At 37.2% G+C, this 18,818-nt stretch overlaps 1 protein-coding gene across 1 annotated transcript in view; it reads right to left on the reverse strand.

Moving 5' to 3' along the window:
* Positions 1-2,159: 2,159 nt before the first annotated feature.
* The window catches only part of LOC128645614 (aldehyde oxidase-like), a 196,049-nt gene continuing 179,390 nt past the window's right edge, over positions 2,160-18,818 (reverse strand). The window contains 5 exon segments of the mRNA XM_053698721.1: positions 2,160-2,934; positions 10,365-10,532; positions 11,444-11,632; positions 16,317-16,382; positions 17,123-17,237. Of these exon segments, the coding sequence (XP_053554696.1) occupies positions 2,884-2,934; positions 10,365-10,532; positions 11,444-11,632; positions 16,317-16,382; positions 17,123-17,237 (589 nt within the window). The 3' untranslated portion in view covers positions 2,160-2,883.

The following is an 18,818-nucleotide window of genomic DNA, read 5'->3' on the forward strand; positions in this document are numbered from 1 at the left end:
TTCCGCAGACCAGAGTGGATCATTGTCACGACCGATTCCAGTCTATTAGGCTGGGGTGCGGTCTGGGACTCCCTGAAAGCTCAGGGCCTATGGTCTCGGGAAGAGTCTCTTCTCCCGATAAACATTTTGGAACTGAGAGCGATATTCAACACGCTCCAGGCATAGCCTCAACTAGCGGAGGCCAGGTTCATCAGGTTTCAGTCGGACAACATCACGACTGTAGCGTACATCAATCATCAGGGAGGAACAAAGAGTTCCCTAGCGATGAAGGAAGTATCCAAGATCATCAAATGGGCGGAGGATCACTCCTGCCACCTATCTGCAATTCACATTCCAGGAATAGGCAACTGGGAGGCGGATTTTCTGAGTCGTCAGACCTTTCACCCGGGGGAGTGGGAACTCCTTCCGGAGGTTTTTGCTCAGCTTACCCAGCTATGGGGTATTCCAGAGTTGGATCTGATGGCGTCCCGTCAGAACTCCAAATTTTCTCTTCACGGATCCAGGTCCAGGGACCCCAAGGTGGCATTGATAGATGCTCTAGTAGCGCCTTGGTCCTTCAATTTGGCTTATGTTTTTCCACCGTTTCCCCTTCTCCCTCGTCTGGTAGCCAGAATCAAACAGGAGAAGACTTCGGTAATTTTGATAGCGCCTGCGTGGCCACGCAGGACTTGGTATGCAGACCTAGTGGACATGTCATCTGTTCCACCATGGACACTGCCATCGAGGCAGGATCTTCTAATTCAAGGTCCATTCAAGCATCCAAATCTAGTTCTCTGCAGCTGACTGCTTGGAGATTGAACGCTTAATTCTATCTAAGTGTGGGTTCTCTGGATCAGTTATAGATACTTTCATCCAGGCTAGAAAACCTGTCACCAGGAACATTTACTATAAGATATGGCGGAAATATCTTTGTTGGTGTGAATCCAAGGGTTACTCGTGGAGTAAGATTAGGATTCCTAGGATTTTGTCATTTCTCCAAGAAGGATTGGAGAAAGGATTGTCAGCTAGTTCCTTAAAGGGACAGATATCTGCTCTATCTATTCTGTTTCACAGGCATCTGGTGGAAGTACCAGACGTTCAAGCGTTTGCATAGGCTTTAGTCAGAATCAAGCCTGTCTATAAACTTGTGGCTCCTCCATGGAGTCTAAATTTAGTTCTTTCTGTCCTTCAAGGGGTTCCGTTTGAACTTTTACATTCCATAGATATTAAGTGATTATCTTGGAAAGTTTTGTTTTTGGTAACTATTTCTTCTGCTCGAACAGTTACAGAATTGTCTGCTTTGCAGTGTAATTCACCCTATCTGGTGTTTCATGCAGATAAGGTTGTTTTGCGTACAAAACCTGGTTTCCTTCCGAAAGAATATTAACCAGGAAATCATTGTTCCTTCTCTGTGTCCTAATTCAGTTTCTAAGAAGGAACGGCTGTTACACAATCTTGATGTGGTTCGTGCTTTAAAATTCTATTTAAAAGCAACTAAATATTTCAGACACACGTCATCCTTGTTTGTTGTCTATTCTGGTAAGAGGAGAGGTCAAAAAGCTATCGCTTCCTCTCTTTCCTTTTGGCTGAAAAGCATTATCCAATTGACTTATGAGACTGCTGGACAGCAGCCTCCTGAACGAATTACAGCTCTTTCCACCAGAGCTGTGGCTTCCACCTGGGCTTTCAAGAATGAGGCTTCTGTTGAACAGATTTGTAAAGAAGCGACTTGGTCTTCATTGTATACTTTTGCCAAATTTTACAAATTTGATACTTTTGCTTCTTCGGAGGCTATTTTTTTGGGAGAAAGGTTTTGCAAGTAGTGGTGCCTTCCGTTTAGGTTACCTGACTTGTTCCCTCCCTTCATCCATGTCCTAAAGCTTTGGTATTGGTTCCCACAAGTAAGGATGAATCCGTGGACTGGATACACCAATGTAAGAGAAAACAGAATTTATGCTTACCTGATAAATTTCTTTCTCTTACGGTGTATCCAGTCCACGGCCCGCCCTGGCAATTAAGTCAGGTTCAAATTTATTTTTTGTAAAACTACAGTCACCACTGCACAATATGGTTCTCCTTTTTCTCCTAACCGTCGGTCGAATGACTGGGGGGGCGGAGCCTGGGGGGAGCTATATGGACAGCTCTGCTCTGTGCTCTCTTTGCCACTTCCTGTAGGGATTGAGAATATCCTACAAGTAAGGATAAATCAGTGGACTGGATACACCGTAAGAGAAAGAAATTTATCAGGTAAGCATAAATTCTGTTTTTGTGACGTAAGACATAAAAACATTAAGATGTAGCCATAGCTAAACATAGCCTGGTACTAAAACACATACGAAAATGAGTCAAAAAGGATGATCTTCCTGGAGTCATTCTGAAGTAATAGATGAATCCAGACTAGACATCAGAATCCATCCTAAAGTATGCCCACAGGCCAAAATATTTAAATGAGATGACTCTAGAGGCATTCACTGGCTGTTCCTGCTTGTGAAGTAATCTGGTTTTCATTCTAAAGTCATCACCCAGATTTTTTTTTACCTTAGCTGATGACTTTACAAGCCTGATGATGTCTGATGATGTGCAAATGACTTCTAAAGTAGTTTGATGATCATCAAATGATTCCAGGATGGTCTCTAAAGTAATCCTGTTTGTCTTGGGAGGAGGGTGTTGTGTGTAAGTGAAGCTGTGATTCTAGAAATATCTAGAAAATGATTATAACTAAATACATCCAATTTTTGTATATACATCAGCTATATTCTCTATCACCTTATAATTATGGTCTAAATCTAAAACTTATAAATTTCTGTTATAATCAGACATTAATGAATCAAGAGGTAATTGCAAAACATCAAAAGACATCTCCCAGTAAATAATGTGCTTTCAAGACTGAAAAGCTATATCTGTTCATATGTTGATGGCCCATGGAACATAGGATCCTGGAACATCTTTTGGGATCTGAAATATGGAATAAGAGAGGTTGTAATTGGTGTTTTATGAAGATAATTGACACTGTCAAAGGAACAATGATATTATACAATTAGAGTTGTGTCTGTTATATGACAAACCTGGATCAATTTTTTTTTTTTACTTATGTTTAATAAAGCTGTAGAACAAATTTTGTATCTGACCGATTTTACACAGAAACTTAATAGATGGGAAAAAAGTAAAAAATAAATACAGGTATGTGTCAGGCTAGAATTAATTAGCAGTCAAGATAGGACCCAGGGGGCTTAGTAGTGATGGTAATGGTACACACATGACTCACAGTAAAAAAAAATCATAGTCAAGCAGGCCAGGTCAGGAACAGATCAGTGGTAATCGCACCTTATTAAATAGGCCCCAATGTCTGAAGTCAGGCCAGAAGTTAGTAACTCAGTCAGCAGAAGTACAAAATCCACAGGGGCAAAGGAAGCTCGGAATCAGAAGCTGAAGTAAGGATACCAGTGAATACAAACAAAGCATACCAAGGAACAAGTCACAAACAATCAGAAAGAGATGGATGTGGGTTGCATTAATAAATGGTGAAGTTTGTCAGGAAAGTTGCATCACAGACATGACTGCTGCACCGAAATGACACAGTGCATGAAAAACATTTTGTGAAAGAAAAACACTAATAAATTACAGCTGCCAAAAGTAAACACATCATTTCCATGAAACAAACAGCATGTCAAGTTCAAACTTAAGGTATTCTGTGGTCCAGGCCTTTACCAAATTTTTTACCAATTGGCAAAACTAACTCTCCAAGAGACATCTGATAACACTTATTTTCTGCTTATTTTTAAGCAGTGTGATTCTATCACAATCCTGGCTGCACAGATTTCCTGGTTGTAACCTCCCCCCCCCCCAACAATAATACATGGCGCCCATAGTTCTGTGTGAGCAATAATAAAATGCTGTAATGCATTATGGCATTTTATTATTTACCTTTTATGTCCATCTAGATTCAAATTATGAAATAATTATTTTTCTTAATATTTTTTTCGTGCTTCTGAACCGTATAATGCCTATTAATATATTTGATAGTTGTTTTTTTTTTATCACTGTCAGTTTTAAGAAATGGATTCTTTCACCATCATTTCAGAGATGCATTTTAAACTAATGATGTATGCTCTTCTGTAGATGCCAGACACTACACAGTATGCCAGAGAATATTGTATTTGGAATGTGCAGCTGGTATATGCACCTCTCTTGAATGCAGCTTCTAATGCCTGCACTATACAACCAAACGTTCCTTCCCTTTCTTTTGATGTGAATCAGAAGTTTCTTAAAAAAAGGTAAATTCTTCTTTTGTTGCTGTCGGTTGGATACACCTATATATCACTTTCCATCATGCCCTTTTCACCATTTAATTATATTTATGAAACAGGTTATTATATAGACCAGCATCAGTTGCCCATGTTCTTATCGCCCAGATATATACAAAATTATTTTTAATATCTAAGTATCCAATATCTCAATTTAATATCTAAACAAGCTTTTGCCAAAGTTCTTCACTGTGCTATCTTCTCTTCTGTGTTTGTATGCCTGATTATCAGCTTAGCCCGCATCTGTCTCCTTTGACATATCCCCCTTTACTTCTTTGTCCCTCTTTGAAAAATGAATGTGGATACTGAATTATTCCAATTTAGGGCTAGATAACAAGTGGAGCGCTAATTTCACCATTTGCGGGCGCACGATAAATAACCAGCCATTACAATTGACTAGTTATTGCTATCGGAAGCTCGCCGTAGCAATTAGTGCTCAGAAAATTAACCAGATCTCTGGTTCATTTTCTAAATGTCCCTAATTGGCCCCAATTTTTCATAAAAAAATACTGCACATAGTAATTTTTAGGGGTTAAAAGTGATGCCTGAGGGGTGTTAGAAAAAAAAAACGTCACTGAAAAGTGCCTTTACATAGCGGTCCATGGGAACTGTGTGTTACCTGTAAATATATATAAATATAAACACATAGAGGCCTAGTTATCAAGCCGTCAACCTCAAATACGCTGGAATTCCGCAGCGTATTTGTGGCGAGGCTGATTCGCCTTAGTTATCAAAGGCTACAGACCGGCAAAAGTAGAATTTTGTGACGTAAACTTCGATCCGCCAGACTCAGTCCGACACAGATCGATTCTTACGTCACTCCAGATGTTCCGCACACAAGTGCGGCACAATCTGACTACTTTTGCTAGTTATCAAAAAACTAGTAGGTACGCTCGGCACTTTTCCGGCCCAGCGTACCTGGTTTCCAAACCGCCACCCTGGAGGCGGCGGATCCCATAGGAATCAATGGGAGTCTCACCACAGCGAAAGTACAAGTTCGCTGCTGCCAGATATCCCATTGATTCCTATGGGAGCTGTCTGCACCTAACACCCTAACTTGTACCCCGAGTCTAAACACCACTAATCTGCCCCCCTACACCGCTGCAACTAAATAAAGTTATTACCCCCTAAACCGTCGCTCCCGGAGCCCACCGACACTATAATAAATATGTTAACCCCTAAACCGCCGCTCCCGGTGCCCACCGCAAGCTATAATAAATATGTTAACCCCTAAACCGCCGCTCCTGGAGCCCACCGCAACCTATATTAAATTTATTAACCCCTAATCTGCCCCCCTACACCGTCGCCACCTATAATACATTTATTAACCCCTATCCTGCCCCCCACTACACCGCTGCCACTGTAATAAAATTATTAACCCCTAAACCTAAGTCTAACACTAACCCTAACACCCCCCTAACTTAAATATTAATTAAATAAATCTAAATAATATTTCTATTATGAACTAAATTAATCCTATTTAAAAATAAATACTTACCTGTAAAATAAACCCTAAGATAGCTACAATATAAATAATAATTATATTGTAGCTATGTTAGTATTTATTTTTATTTTACAGGCAAATTTCAATTTATTTTAACTAGGTACAATAGCTATTAAATAGTTATTAACTATTTAATAGCTTTCCTAGCTAAAATAAAAAGAAATTTACCTGTAAAATAAAAACTAACCTAAGTTACAATTACACCTAACACTACACTATACTTTAATAAATTATTCCTATTTAAAACTAAATACTTACCTGTAAAATAAACCCTAATATAGCTACAATATAAATAATAATTATATTGCAGCTATTTTAGGATTTATATTTATTTTACAGGTAACTTTGTATTTATTTTAGCTAGTTAGAATAGTTATTAAATAGTTATTAACTATTTAATAACTACCTAGCTAAAAGAAATACAAAATCACCTGTAAAATAAATCCTAACCTAAGTTACAATTAAACCTAACACTACACTATCATTAAATAAATTAAATAAATTACCTACAAATAACTACAATTAAATACAATTACATAAACTAACTAAAGTACAAAAAATAAAAAAAGCTAAGTTACAAAAAATAAAAAAAATAGGTTACAAACATTTTAAAAATATTACAACAATTTTAAGCTACTTACACCTAATCTAAGCCCCCTAATAAAATAACAAACCCCCCCAAAATAAAAAAATGCCCTACCCTATTCTAAATTAAAAAAGTTCAAAGCTCTTTTACCTTACCAGCCCTTAAAAGGGCCATTTGTGGGGGCATGCCCCAAAGAATTCAGCTCTTTTGCCTGTAAAAGAAAAATATAACCCCCCCAACATTAAAACCCACCACCCACATACCCCTAATCTAACCCAAACCCCCCTTAAAATAACCTAACACTAATCCCCTGAAGATCATCCTACCTTGTCTTCACTCAGCCGAGCCACCGATGGAACTGAAGAGGAGACCCGGACCGGCGGAAGTGATCCTCCAAGCGGCGCTGAAGAAATCTTCCATCCGATGAAGTGATACTCCAAGCGGCGCTGAAAAAGTCTTCCATCCGGGCGATGTCATCTTCCAAGAGGCGCTGAAGAAGTCTTCTATCCGGGCGATGTCATCTTCCAAGCCGGGTCTTGAATCTTCATCCCGCCGACGTGGAACATCCTTCTTTACCGACGGACTACCGACGAATGAAGGCTCCTTTAAGGGACGTCATCCAAGATGGCGTCCCTTCAATTCCGATTGGCTGATAGGATTCTATCAGCCAATCGGAATTAAGGGAGGAAAAATCTGATTGGCTGATTGAATCAGCCAATCAGATTCAAGTTCAATCCGATTGGCTGATCAAATCAGCCAATCAGATTGAGCTCACATTCTATTGGCTGTTCCGATCAGAGATATTGCAGACCTTTAACCGCTTACTCACTGTTTTGCTTCTAGCGTGTCTGCGGCTTCTCAGTTCCAGATGGGGTTACACGGATATCCACAATCCTATCAGCTCACTGCCGCACAGGGTAATGACCATTCATACCCGCTAGTTACATACTAGTCCTTGCTCTAGGTAAAAAAATACACTGATGCCGGTGTAACGAGGCTCCACTGTTGCACTCGTTTCCTATAGCCACCGCTAGTACAAGCCTCTCTTTCAGTGCTAACGTCACAGATAATGCCCGGGTTGTGATAAACTACAAGCTTGCTTGTAATAATAATCCAAAATAGAAAGTAGAATCAGGCTTCAGATTAAGATAAAGATAATTTATTTACCAATCTTAATATAAGAACAGCCTTGGTCTGACACGTTTCCATTGCACAAGTTTGCCGTAATCGTAGACCATAATTAACAGCTGCTCATCTGGGGCTTAAATAGCCCTCCATTACCCTAGGACACCCTCAGAGTTCAATTAACTCCTTACATTCTATTTCACAATTGAAAATTGACATATGCTAATAGTCACAGAGTCACATATAACAACTTTTTTACAAAGATAAAAGTATCAATGTATTTCATACTTTGTATCTTTTCCAGCTTAACCATTCCTACAAGCATTATTGTACAAACGTTTAAATATATACATAGTATCCTATATCACCGCCTGTTTCTGAACAAGCTGAACATTAATTAACACTTTGCAGATACTGCTAGATCTCCTTAGTAAATGTAAAAATATAGGCATACATCGTTATCCAGTTATTGCTGTATCTCATACCTTGGGGTCGATTTATGAAGCAGCGGATGCTGCTTCCGACCCACTATGCTTCAGGTCCACCTGAAGGGGAAGTTAAGAAGCAGCGGCCACCTCTGAGGCAGCGGACAGCAATCATCCCGATCATATATGATTGGGCTGATTGACACCCCCTGCTAGCGGCCGATTGGCTGTGAATCTGCAGGGGGCGGCATTGCACAAGCATTTCACAAGGAATGCTTGTGCAATGATATCCCCCTAATCTAAACTACCAATAGCCATTAAAAGGGCCTTTTGTAGGGCATTACCCTAAGTTATCACCATCCCATATTATGAGCAGGTTGTCTATAAATCTCTTGTATAAGACAATAGAACCCTTGAAGGGATTAAAGTGTCAGTAAATGAAGATGTGTTACGGCTCACATATAGTTAATCTGTAATATTATGAGCACTACAAGATAAAAATTAATAAATCACATATGTAAAAATTAAATAGCTTTTTGAAATGACCAAAAATGATCGTTAGGTAAGTCCTATCTGGCCGCCCATCTAGCCGATCCTGCAGTGGGAGTGTAATCTAGGTTCACAGTCTGTCCCATGGGAAGAGCTAATAACACCCCTAGCAACTTTCATTAATGCTCGTTCACAGTCTATTTTCAGGCAAGCGATTCTCGCCGTGAATTAAAACTGTGCATGTGCAATACCTGCACTAGAGCATAATAATAAACACTGTATCGCTGTCAGTTTACTATAGTGAGTCAGTGTTTTAATTTAACAATCCCTGTCAATCAAGTAACAGGCGCCCTTAACACTCAAGGAGCTGTGCGATTGATTCATAGGGAATAGTTTAGGCAGATACAGCATAAAAAAATAAATTATTTACATTACCGGCATTGGGCGGCCAGAGTTCAGAACATGGTAGTAAGTTTAGAGAATTTTTTTTAATAACAATCTACAATGCTTGGAAAGGTGAAATGCATCTAAATTATATTTACCTATGGCATTTATAATTATTTAAAGAAAAAAGCTATACGTATACAGGTGGCCCTCGTTTTACAACGGTTCAATTTACACCGTTTCAGAATAACAACCTTTTTTCCAGTCATGTGACTGCTATTAAGAAGCAGTGCCTTTATTAAAATAGCCAGTAGGTGGAGCTGTCCACTTGTGTTGCAGCAAAGCCAAGCAAGCTGAAATTAATCAGTTTAACCAGAACTGAGCTATCAAGCAGATTTCAAAGGAACAAGATCTTCCTGTCTATAAATCAGTCTAGATTGGAATGCATAGAAAGAACTGTTTGCAGAAAAATGCAAGTAAAGTCTGTGTTGGGTGATTATTTTAATAGGTTTATAATGCTGTTTAGCAAATGTTTTTGTTCATTTAACTTAGTTTAGTTATATATTATGTGTTGTGTGATTATTTTATTAGGTTTATAATGCGGTTTAGCATTTAAAGTCTTCATTTCAAAGCTTTAAAAATAATGTATTAGGTGTTACTTATGACAATTTTGAGAGGGGCCTGGAACCTATCTCCCTCACTTCCCATTGACTTACATTATAAACTGGTTTTCAATTTACAACTGTTTCGATTTACAACCATTCCTTCTGGAACCTAACCCCGGCGTAAACTGAGGGCTACCTGTATATTAAAAAAGTTGCTACAATAATGCTTGTAGGAATGGTTAAGCTGAAAAAGATACAAAGTATGAAATACATCGATACTTTTAGGTTGATCTTTGTAAAATTTGTAAAGTTGTTATATATAACTCTGTGACTATTAGCATATGTCAATTTTCAATTGTGAAATAGAATGTAAGGAGTTAATTGAACTCTGAGGATGTCCCATCGTAACTGAGGGCTATTTAAGCCCCAGATGAGCAGCTGTTAGTTATGGTCCATGGTTACAGCAAACTTGTGCAGCCAAAACACGTCAGACCAAGTCTGTTCTTATATGTTTTAAAACATCTTTATCTTACATCTGAAGCCTGGTTCTACTTTCTATTTTGGTCTGTAAATATATATGTATATGATTATATACATAATTACATTTGCTGCCCATCCCTGCGCGACTTACCCCCTTCGCTGCGCGACTTGCCCCCTTCGCTGCACTTTTTGCATGCACTGGTATTACAAAATTGAGGGCTCCACTTATAATCTGGCCCTTAATTTCTTCTATAAAATAGTAATACTCAAGTATTTTGGTCTTATAATGTGATGAACAAGATGGCATATGTAACAAGACAACCCACAATCTATTTTACTGAAGCCTTGGGGACGTCCATTAATATTGTATAAAACTACTTAGTTCTCACAAAAATAGCAAAAAGAGCATATTATGTAGCTCAATTTTCACCACGTATATATTTTTAGTATAAAGTAAATGGATAATGCCTATGATAGTATTACCATGTTAGTGAATCGGTCCCCACATGCCATCCTAACCCGCTCTGGGGTTGCAGGACTGTTTAGGGTAAAAAGATCAGGCAATCCTCTCTCTTTTCTGGCATAAGCCACAGCATCTTTTATTGCAAAATATATTGATGAGCCAAGAAACAAAGCCGGTTCCCCAATACCCTGAAGAAAGAAGACATGAAATCACAATCAGAAACAAATAACTAGAAAGGGCATTAAAGTGCTGTTCTAGTGTGTAAAAATAAAATGATATATTTTGCTAGAACATTTATTTTTAAATAAATCCCTTTCTTTTACTATGTGCTTAACTACTGCAAATGTGTTATTGTTAAAGTGCAACTGTTAAAATGTTAAATAAATGGCCAAAGTCTTGCACCTATGGCAATCCAGATAAGGATATAGTTTGTGAGCAAATGAGAAGTGTGCATACACTCGTATGCTCCAATCACTGTCTGTATCCTCTTCTGGAACAGAAAGTGGGTGGTCAAGGAATTCAGCACTGACTACATTTTAAAATATTTTGAAGAAGGTGAACATATAGTAATGGAACATTTCATTTTTACAACAGAATGTCCCTTAATCCTACAATAAATCCATCTATCTATGGATGGGCGAATGTGCTGAAAGTGTAATTTGTTTGGTAGAATGAATAGTCCTCTGGACATTCTTTTTGGACAATTGAATGTTGATAAGAATGATATCCATTACAATTTGAATATTACATTTAAAGAGAGCATTAGAAATACTATAACAAATATATAGATTCAATTTTTTAATTAGAATATTGCATAATTCAAATCAAATTAGAAAAATTAGAATAGAGTTTAATTTAAAGGATGCATTAGAAATACTATTACATTAAACGAATGTTAGAATGTTGTACAAATTCAAAACAAACAAATAAATGTGTTAAAATTTGTTTCATGTTTCGAATGTTGCAAAACATTTGCCCATCCCTACTACCTATCTATCCATACATATGCATATATAGAAAGATATATACAATATTTTTCCAATGTGATATACAATAGTTATCTACCAGATGTGTTCTGTAAACTGGCTAATATCTCTACCTTGGAAGAATATATAGCATGTGGATTTGGAGATGAAGTTAACAGAGAGACATGGAACTGCTCAGGAACATCACAAGCAGCAGGGATTTTATACTGGGCAGGACCACGAGTATAAAGCACTCCTTGGGGAGAGAATTTGAGCTCCTCCATTGTGAATAACCCCAGGCCTTGAACAAAAGATCCCTCAATCTGGTAAAAAAAAATAATCTAGTAAATAATAGTGAATAATTTGATAAACTCTCAAGCACAATCAGAAAACAAATTTATGGAGATAAAATAATTATTTTTTATTTAGGAAATAAACCATATTTCCTCACTGCTAGTGCTACATCATATTATTCAGAGAAGATCATCTTCCACTTTCATTCATGTTATGGTGTGGCTGGAATAAAACTATGACGGAGATTGATATGCTACAAAAGATTTTTTACTTTTTGTGAACAACCAGCTAAAGACACTAAACTTTACGTTATCTTTCCATAGTGCAAACTGCTGAACATTGTTCTTTGTTTGGCGTTAGAGAGGTCCCAACGCTGCTTTTTAATGCCCGCTGGTATTACGAGTCAGGCAGGTACAGGTGTACCGCTCACTTTTTTTCCGCGACTCGAGGCTACCGCAAATCCCCTTACGTCAATTGCATATCCTATCTTTTTAACGGGATTTGCCTAACGCTGGTATTACGAGTCTTGGAAGTGAGCGGTAGACCCTCTCCTGTCCAGACTCCTACCGCATTTAAAAGTCAGTAGTTAAGAGTTTTATGGGCTAACGCCGGAACATAAAGCTCTTAACTAAAGCGCTAACAAGTATACTAACACCCATAAACTACCTATTAACCCCTATACCGAGGACCCCCACCACCTACCTACAATTATTAACCCCTAATCCGCCACTTTAATAAATGTATTAACCATTAAACCTAAGTCTAACCCTAAATCTAACCCCCCAACTTAAATATAATTTAAACGAAATAAATTTAACATAATTAAATAAATTAATCCTATTTAAAACTAAATACTTACCGATAAAATAAACCCTAAGCTAGCTACAATCTAACTAATAGTTACATTGTAGCTAGCTTAGGGTTTATATTTATTTTACAGGTAAGTTTGTATTTATTTTAACTAGGTACAATAGTTATTAAATAGTTATTAACTATTTAAAAATTACCTAGCTAAAATAAGTACAAAATTACCTGTAAAATAAATCCTAACCTAAGTTACAATTACACCTAACACTACACTATCATTAAACTAATTACCTAAACTACCTAATTAATTACAATTAAATTAAATAAACTAAATTACGGAAAAAAACACTAAATTATATAAAATAAAAAAAGAATGACAAGAATTTTAAACTAATTACACCTAATCTAATCCCCCTAATAAAATAAAAAAGTCCGCAAAATAATAAAATTTCCCTACCCTAAATTACAAATAGCCCTTAAAAGGGCCTTTTGCTGGGCATTGCCCCAAAGTAATCAGCTCTTTTACCTGTAAAAAAAAAAATACAATACCCCCCCAACATTGCAACCCACTACCCACACACCCCTACTCTAAAACCCACCCAATCCCCCCTTAAAAAAACCTAACACTAACCCCCTGAAGCTCACCCTACCTTGAGCCGTCTTCACCCAGCTGGGCACAAGTGGTCCTCCATACGGCAGAAGTCTTCATCCGATCGGGGCAGAAGAGGTCCTCCAGATGGCAGAAGGCTTCATCCAGGCAGCATCTTCTATCTTCATCCTTCCGGAGCGGGTCCATCTTCAATCCAGCCGACGCAGAGCATCCTCTTCAAACGAAGTCCTAATGAAGAATGAAGGTTCCTTTAAAGGATTCTATCAGCCAATCGGAATTCAAGGGAAGCCATCTTGGATGATGTCATTTAAAGGAACCTTTATTCTTCGTTAGGACTTTGTTTGAAGAGGATACTCCGTGTCGGCTGGATTGAAGATGGACCCGCTCCGCTCCGGAAGGATGAAGATAGAAGATGCCGCCTGGATGAAGCCTTCTGCCATCTGGAGGACCTCTTCTGCCCCGATCGGATGAAGACTTCTGCCGTATGGAGGACCACTTGTGCCCGGCTGGGTGAAGACGGCTCAAGGTAGGGTGATCTTCAGGGGGTTAGTGTTAGGTTTTTTTAAGGGGGGGATTGGGTGGGTTTGTGTGGGTGGTGGGTTGTAATGTTGGGGGGGGGGGGTATTGTATTTTTTTTTTACAGGTAAAAGAGCTGATTACTTTGTGGCAATGCCCCGCAAAGGGCCCTTTTAAGGGCTATTTGTAATTTAGTATAGGGTAGGGAAATTTTATTATTTTGGGGGGCTTTATTTTATTAGGGGGATTAGATTAGGTGTAATTAGTTAAAAAATTCTTGTAATTCTTTTTTTATTTTCTGTAATTTAGTGGGTTTTTTTTCATAATTTAGTTTATTTAATTTAATTGTAATTAATTGTAGGTAGTTTAGGTAATTAGTTTAATGATAGTGTAGTGTTAGGTGTAATTGTAACTTAGGTTAGGATTTATTTTACAGGTAATTTTGTACTTATTTTAGCTAGGTAGTTATTAAATATTTAATAACTATTTAATAACTATTGTACCTAGTTAAAATAAATACAAAGTTGCCTGTAAAATAAAAATAAACCCTAAGATAGATACAATGTAACTATTAGTTATATTGTAGCTAGCTTAGGGTTTATTTTATCGGTATTTAGTTTTAAAAAGGAATAATTTATTTAATTATGTTAAATTAATTTTGTTTAATTTAAATTATATTTAAGTTAGGGGGGGTTAGGGTTAGACTTAGGTTTAGGGGTTAATAACTCTATTATATTTGCGGCGACGGATTAGGGGTTAATAAATATAATATAGTTGCAGCGACGTTGGGGGGGGGCAGATTAGGGGTTAATAACTATAATGTAGGAGTCGGTGATGTTGGGGGCAGCAGATTAGGGGTTTATAAGTATAATATAGGTTGCGGCGGTGTCCGGAGTGCCAGATTAGGGGTTAATAGTATAATGCAGGTGGCGACGATGTTGGGGGCGTAAGATTAGGGGTTAATAAGTGTAAGATTAGGGGTGTTTAGACTTAGGGTTCATGTTAGGGTGTTAGGTGTAGACATATTTTTTTATTTTCCCATAGGAAACAATGGGGCTGCGTTAGGAGCTGAACGCTGCTTTTTTGCAGGTGTTATTTTTTTTTCACCCAGCTCAGCCCCATTGTTTCCTATGGGGAAACTGTGCACGAGCACGTTTTGCCAGCTTACCGCTACCGTAAGCAACGCTGGTATCAAGGTGAGATGTGGAGCTGAATTTTGCTCAACGCTCACTTTTTTGAGGCTAACGCCGGCTTAAAGAAAACTTTTAATACCAGCGTTGGCTTAAGGGAGCGGTAAGAAAAAAAGGAGCGTTAACCCTGCAAGGCTTACCGACAAAAACTCGTAATCTAGCCGAAAGACTTTTTCCTACATTATGCACATAAGATTATGTTTTGTTTAAGGATATAGGATTAAGGGGGTGTTTCCCACACTAAATCCCACTGCACTGTCACCCATTTCCAAATCTCATACTACCTCTATGACTATTGCAACACCACCCTTTCTAAAACTGGCTCATTCTAGTCATTGGAACTATACATATTTTGTTTGTTTTAAAACTAAAATGAACACAGTTCCTCATTTGAAAAAGTTGAATCCCCTGATATAGATTAAAGGGACAGTCTGCTTGTTTTTTTTGTATTGTTTAAAAAGATAGATACTGCCTTTACTACCAACATTGTTATATTAATATACTATATAACCTATAAGTTTGCTTGTTTCTAAGACACTTATCTAAGTGCTTTTTATTAGCTTTTTAAATGTAACGAAACAGCCAGACAGTGCTACTTCATGTGTGCCATATAGATAACATTGTGCTACTTCTTGTAGAGAATGATAATGGGTATACAAGAACCAGCACCGATTGGCTAAAATACAAGATTGTAAAATGCAGCAAGATAAGGGGAAGTCTGCAGGGGCTATCTTTTTAAACAATAGCAATATTCAAGTAGATTGTCCCTTTAACCCAGACATAGATCTTTTATTTCACATATCTACTAAAACTAATTGAACCGTAGTGACAAACAAATATATTAAATATACACCTGTAGATTTTTTTTTTCTTTTTCAAATGAAGGGGAACAAAATATTTATCCCAAAATGATCATTAAAATAGAAACATGTCTACTAAATGAATACATCAAGGATTAGCTATTCACATAATTTGCTAGGCCAGATTGACAATAAAATCCTGTCCTGGAACAAGACTTTCTACCAAGCATCATCCTGAAAGCCATACACATTGTGGAGTGATTCAACCAAAAAAGCAACAACGCTAACGCTAACATGCGTCACGTGTTATGGTAGGTAATGTAGCCCAGGTAATGTGTAGTGCATTATAGTATAGTTTACTAAGAATAAACTTTATTCCATCTTGTTAACATACAGCTATAACAACACCTCTCACTAACATGAAATCACTTGACGCGTTTCATGCTTCTTTAAAGTGAGAGCATGACACACATTAGCGTTATTGCTGCTCTCACAATTTCAGTGTTTATATTATATACTTATACACTAGTGAACAGGGACAACTCTCCTTCCTTCAGGTCTTGGAAATTTGTCTTTTAATATTGTTAGTTTAATAAATAGGCATTGCTCCTGCAATACTAATTATTGCACCTGAATCACTGAATCAACACAGCTACTCCAATCTACACATAAATATATATGTAAAGTCAGAAGGGGCAAAGCACAAAAACAGGCATATTGTATTCATTAGCAGGATGTCTACAGTCAAGAAGGTACCAGATACTCCACATGTGTGTCCTTTGATATGTACCTGCCCGATGTCCACAGCTGGGTTAATACTGCATCCGGCATCTATGACAATGTCAGTTCTAAGGTTCTGATAAGAGAAGTAAAACAAAGTAATTAATCCTATATTTTTACAATCTCCCTTAAAAAGCACAACTGCTTGCTGATGAGCTGTACCTCTTGTTCTAGAAAGATATCTAAGTGAAAGCCGCACTGCTCTATTTGCTGTGGGTATATTTGTTCATGTGAAAATGACCAAAATTAGTAAATATGGATATATCTATCTATCTGCAATATGTTGATAATACAATTTATTACATTTGGTTATAAAATTATCAAGAGCTATGGCAATAAATTAGACTAACTACTGACCATTTATGTTTGTGGTACGTAGTATTTCTGCACATTGATAAAGACATGGTAGGTTCATCTCACTATATTTATTACTTTCATTTCACATTTAATTTGATATACATTTCTAAGCAAGCCATTTTCTGATTGTTTATTGTAAATAACAGCCATATGTGACATCACATTTAATTTGATATACATTTCTAAGCAAGCAATTTTCTGATTGTTTATTGTAAATAACAGCCATATGTGACATCACATTTAATTTGATATACATTTCTAAGCAAGCCATTTTCTGATTGTTTATTGTAAATAACAGCCATATGTGACATCACATTTTCTAACAGGCTGAAAACTTATCTATAAATGAGGTGAAAGAGCAGAGTGCAGGTGATGTATAAGAAAAAAATCAGTGCATTTGCTCTACTACTCTGTGGGTTAAAACTGGAAATACAGATGTGGTTTATGCTTTTATTTTACCTTGTGATCCCCAGTTAAACAGTCAATCTCCACCTCAGAACAAGCAACTCCATAAACAAAGTATTTGGTTGGGTTGCCCTCACGTGTCTCCCAGTTCATTTCTCCACCATATCCCCTTTAGAAATAAAAACAATGTTAAAGTAAAACTATTTACTAAGTCTCATCCAGTGTTTCAGCATCAACAGTTTTCCCTGTAGAATAAATCTGTGAAGAGAAGATCAACAGTATAATTCATATGTTTAAAATTCAAAGATTCATACCAACTGGATCACTTAGATATTAGACTGCCCAGGACAAATCATAGTGGCTCCTCTGCAATGTTTTAAGTGGACACGTGTGTTTCGTTTTAGTTCCAAATCGGAATTTGGATGAATTTGCCAAATTCGGAGATTCGAATCGTTTCAAATTTCCGAATTACCCTAAACTAATCCGAATGCATTAATCCGAATGAATTAGTTCAGATTTATTTGTTACATTCAAATGGCCATGGATTAATCACAATTCAGAATAAAAATTTAATTTAGTGAAGTTTAGTGAGCTAGAACAGTGAAATAATTCCGATTGTGTAACTTGAAACCATCTGAATCAACATAACACATACCGAACTTCCGAATTTACGAATCAAATACATCCGAATACATCAGAATTTATTCGAATACGAATGAATCTGAAACAAATACATTCAAATGTATCCGAGTTCAAATCGATCCAAAACGAAATTAGAAACGAACCAAAACAATTTTTTCCGCTGTGCACGTCTAGTTTTAAGATTTTCTTTTTGGCTCAAAAGTGTAGTATCACATTGATAGGCATAAGAGAGACAAAATGTGCAAAGGCAAGCATAATTCTCTGTGCATAAATAGAGAATATTTAGAACGCCAAACAGTGATGTTAGAAAATATCTGAATCCTACATTTTCTTACAAAACAGTAAAAAATGGCATCAGGGATTATGGCCATGAGAAGACATGGTCAGCAATCCACACCGCAGGCTGGCACTTGTAGCACTGATGAAGTGTTACCACTTGACAACAGATACCACTTGACAACAGATACCACTTGACAACAGATACCACTTGACAACAGATACCACTTGACAACAGATACCACTTGACAACAGATACCACTTGACAACAGATACCACTTGACAACAGATACCACTTGACAACAGATACCACTTGACAACAGATACCACTTGACAACAGATACCACTGTAAATTTAATTTAGGGATAATGTTAAGATGAACGCAAGAGAGAAAGAGAGAATAAAAAGGAGAAAGCAACCTGTGCTTAGAAGAAGGTGCATAAAAGGCAACCTGAGCGTTGACAATAAGAATGGGGAGAGCTCTGCAACAGGAGAGTCTTAAAGGGACATGCCACCCACATTTTTTCTTTTATGATTTAGAAAGAGAATGCAATGTTAAACATCTTTCTAATTTACTTATATTATCTAATTTGTTTTATTCTCTTGATATTCTTTGATGAAAAGCATATCTAGATATGCTCACTAGCTGCTGATTGGTTGCTGCACATAGAAGCCTCGTGTGATTGGCTCACCATGTACATTGCTTTTTCTTCAAATAAGGATATTTAAAAAAAATGAAGCAAAATAAATTATGGAAGTAAATTGTAATGTTGTTTAAATTTCTATTCTCTATCTGAATCATGAAAGAAAGATTTTGGGTTTAGTGGCCCTT

This window comes from Bombina bombina, chromosome 1 (assembly GCF_027579735.1).
Source record: "Bombina bombina isolate aBomBom1 chromosome 1, aBomBom1.pri, whole genome shotgun sequence".
NCBI classification, from domain to species: domain Eukaryota; kingdom Metazoa; phylum Chordata; class Amphibia; order Anura; family Bombinatoridae; genus Bombina; species Bombina bombina.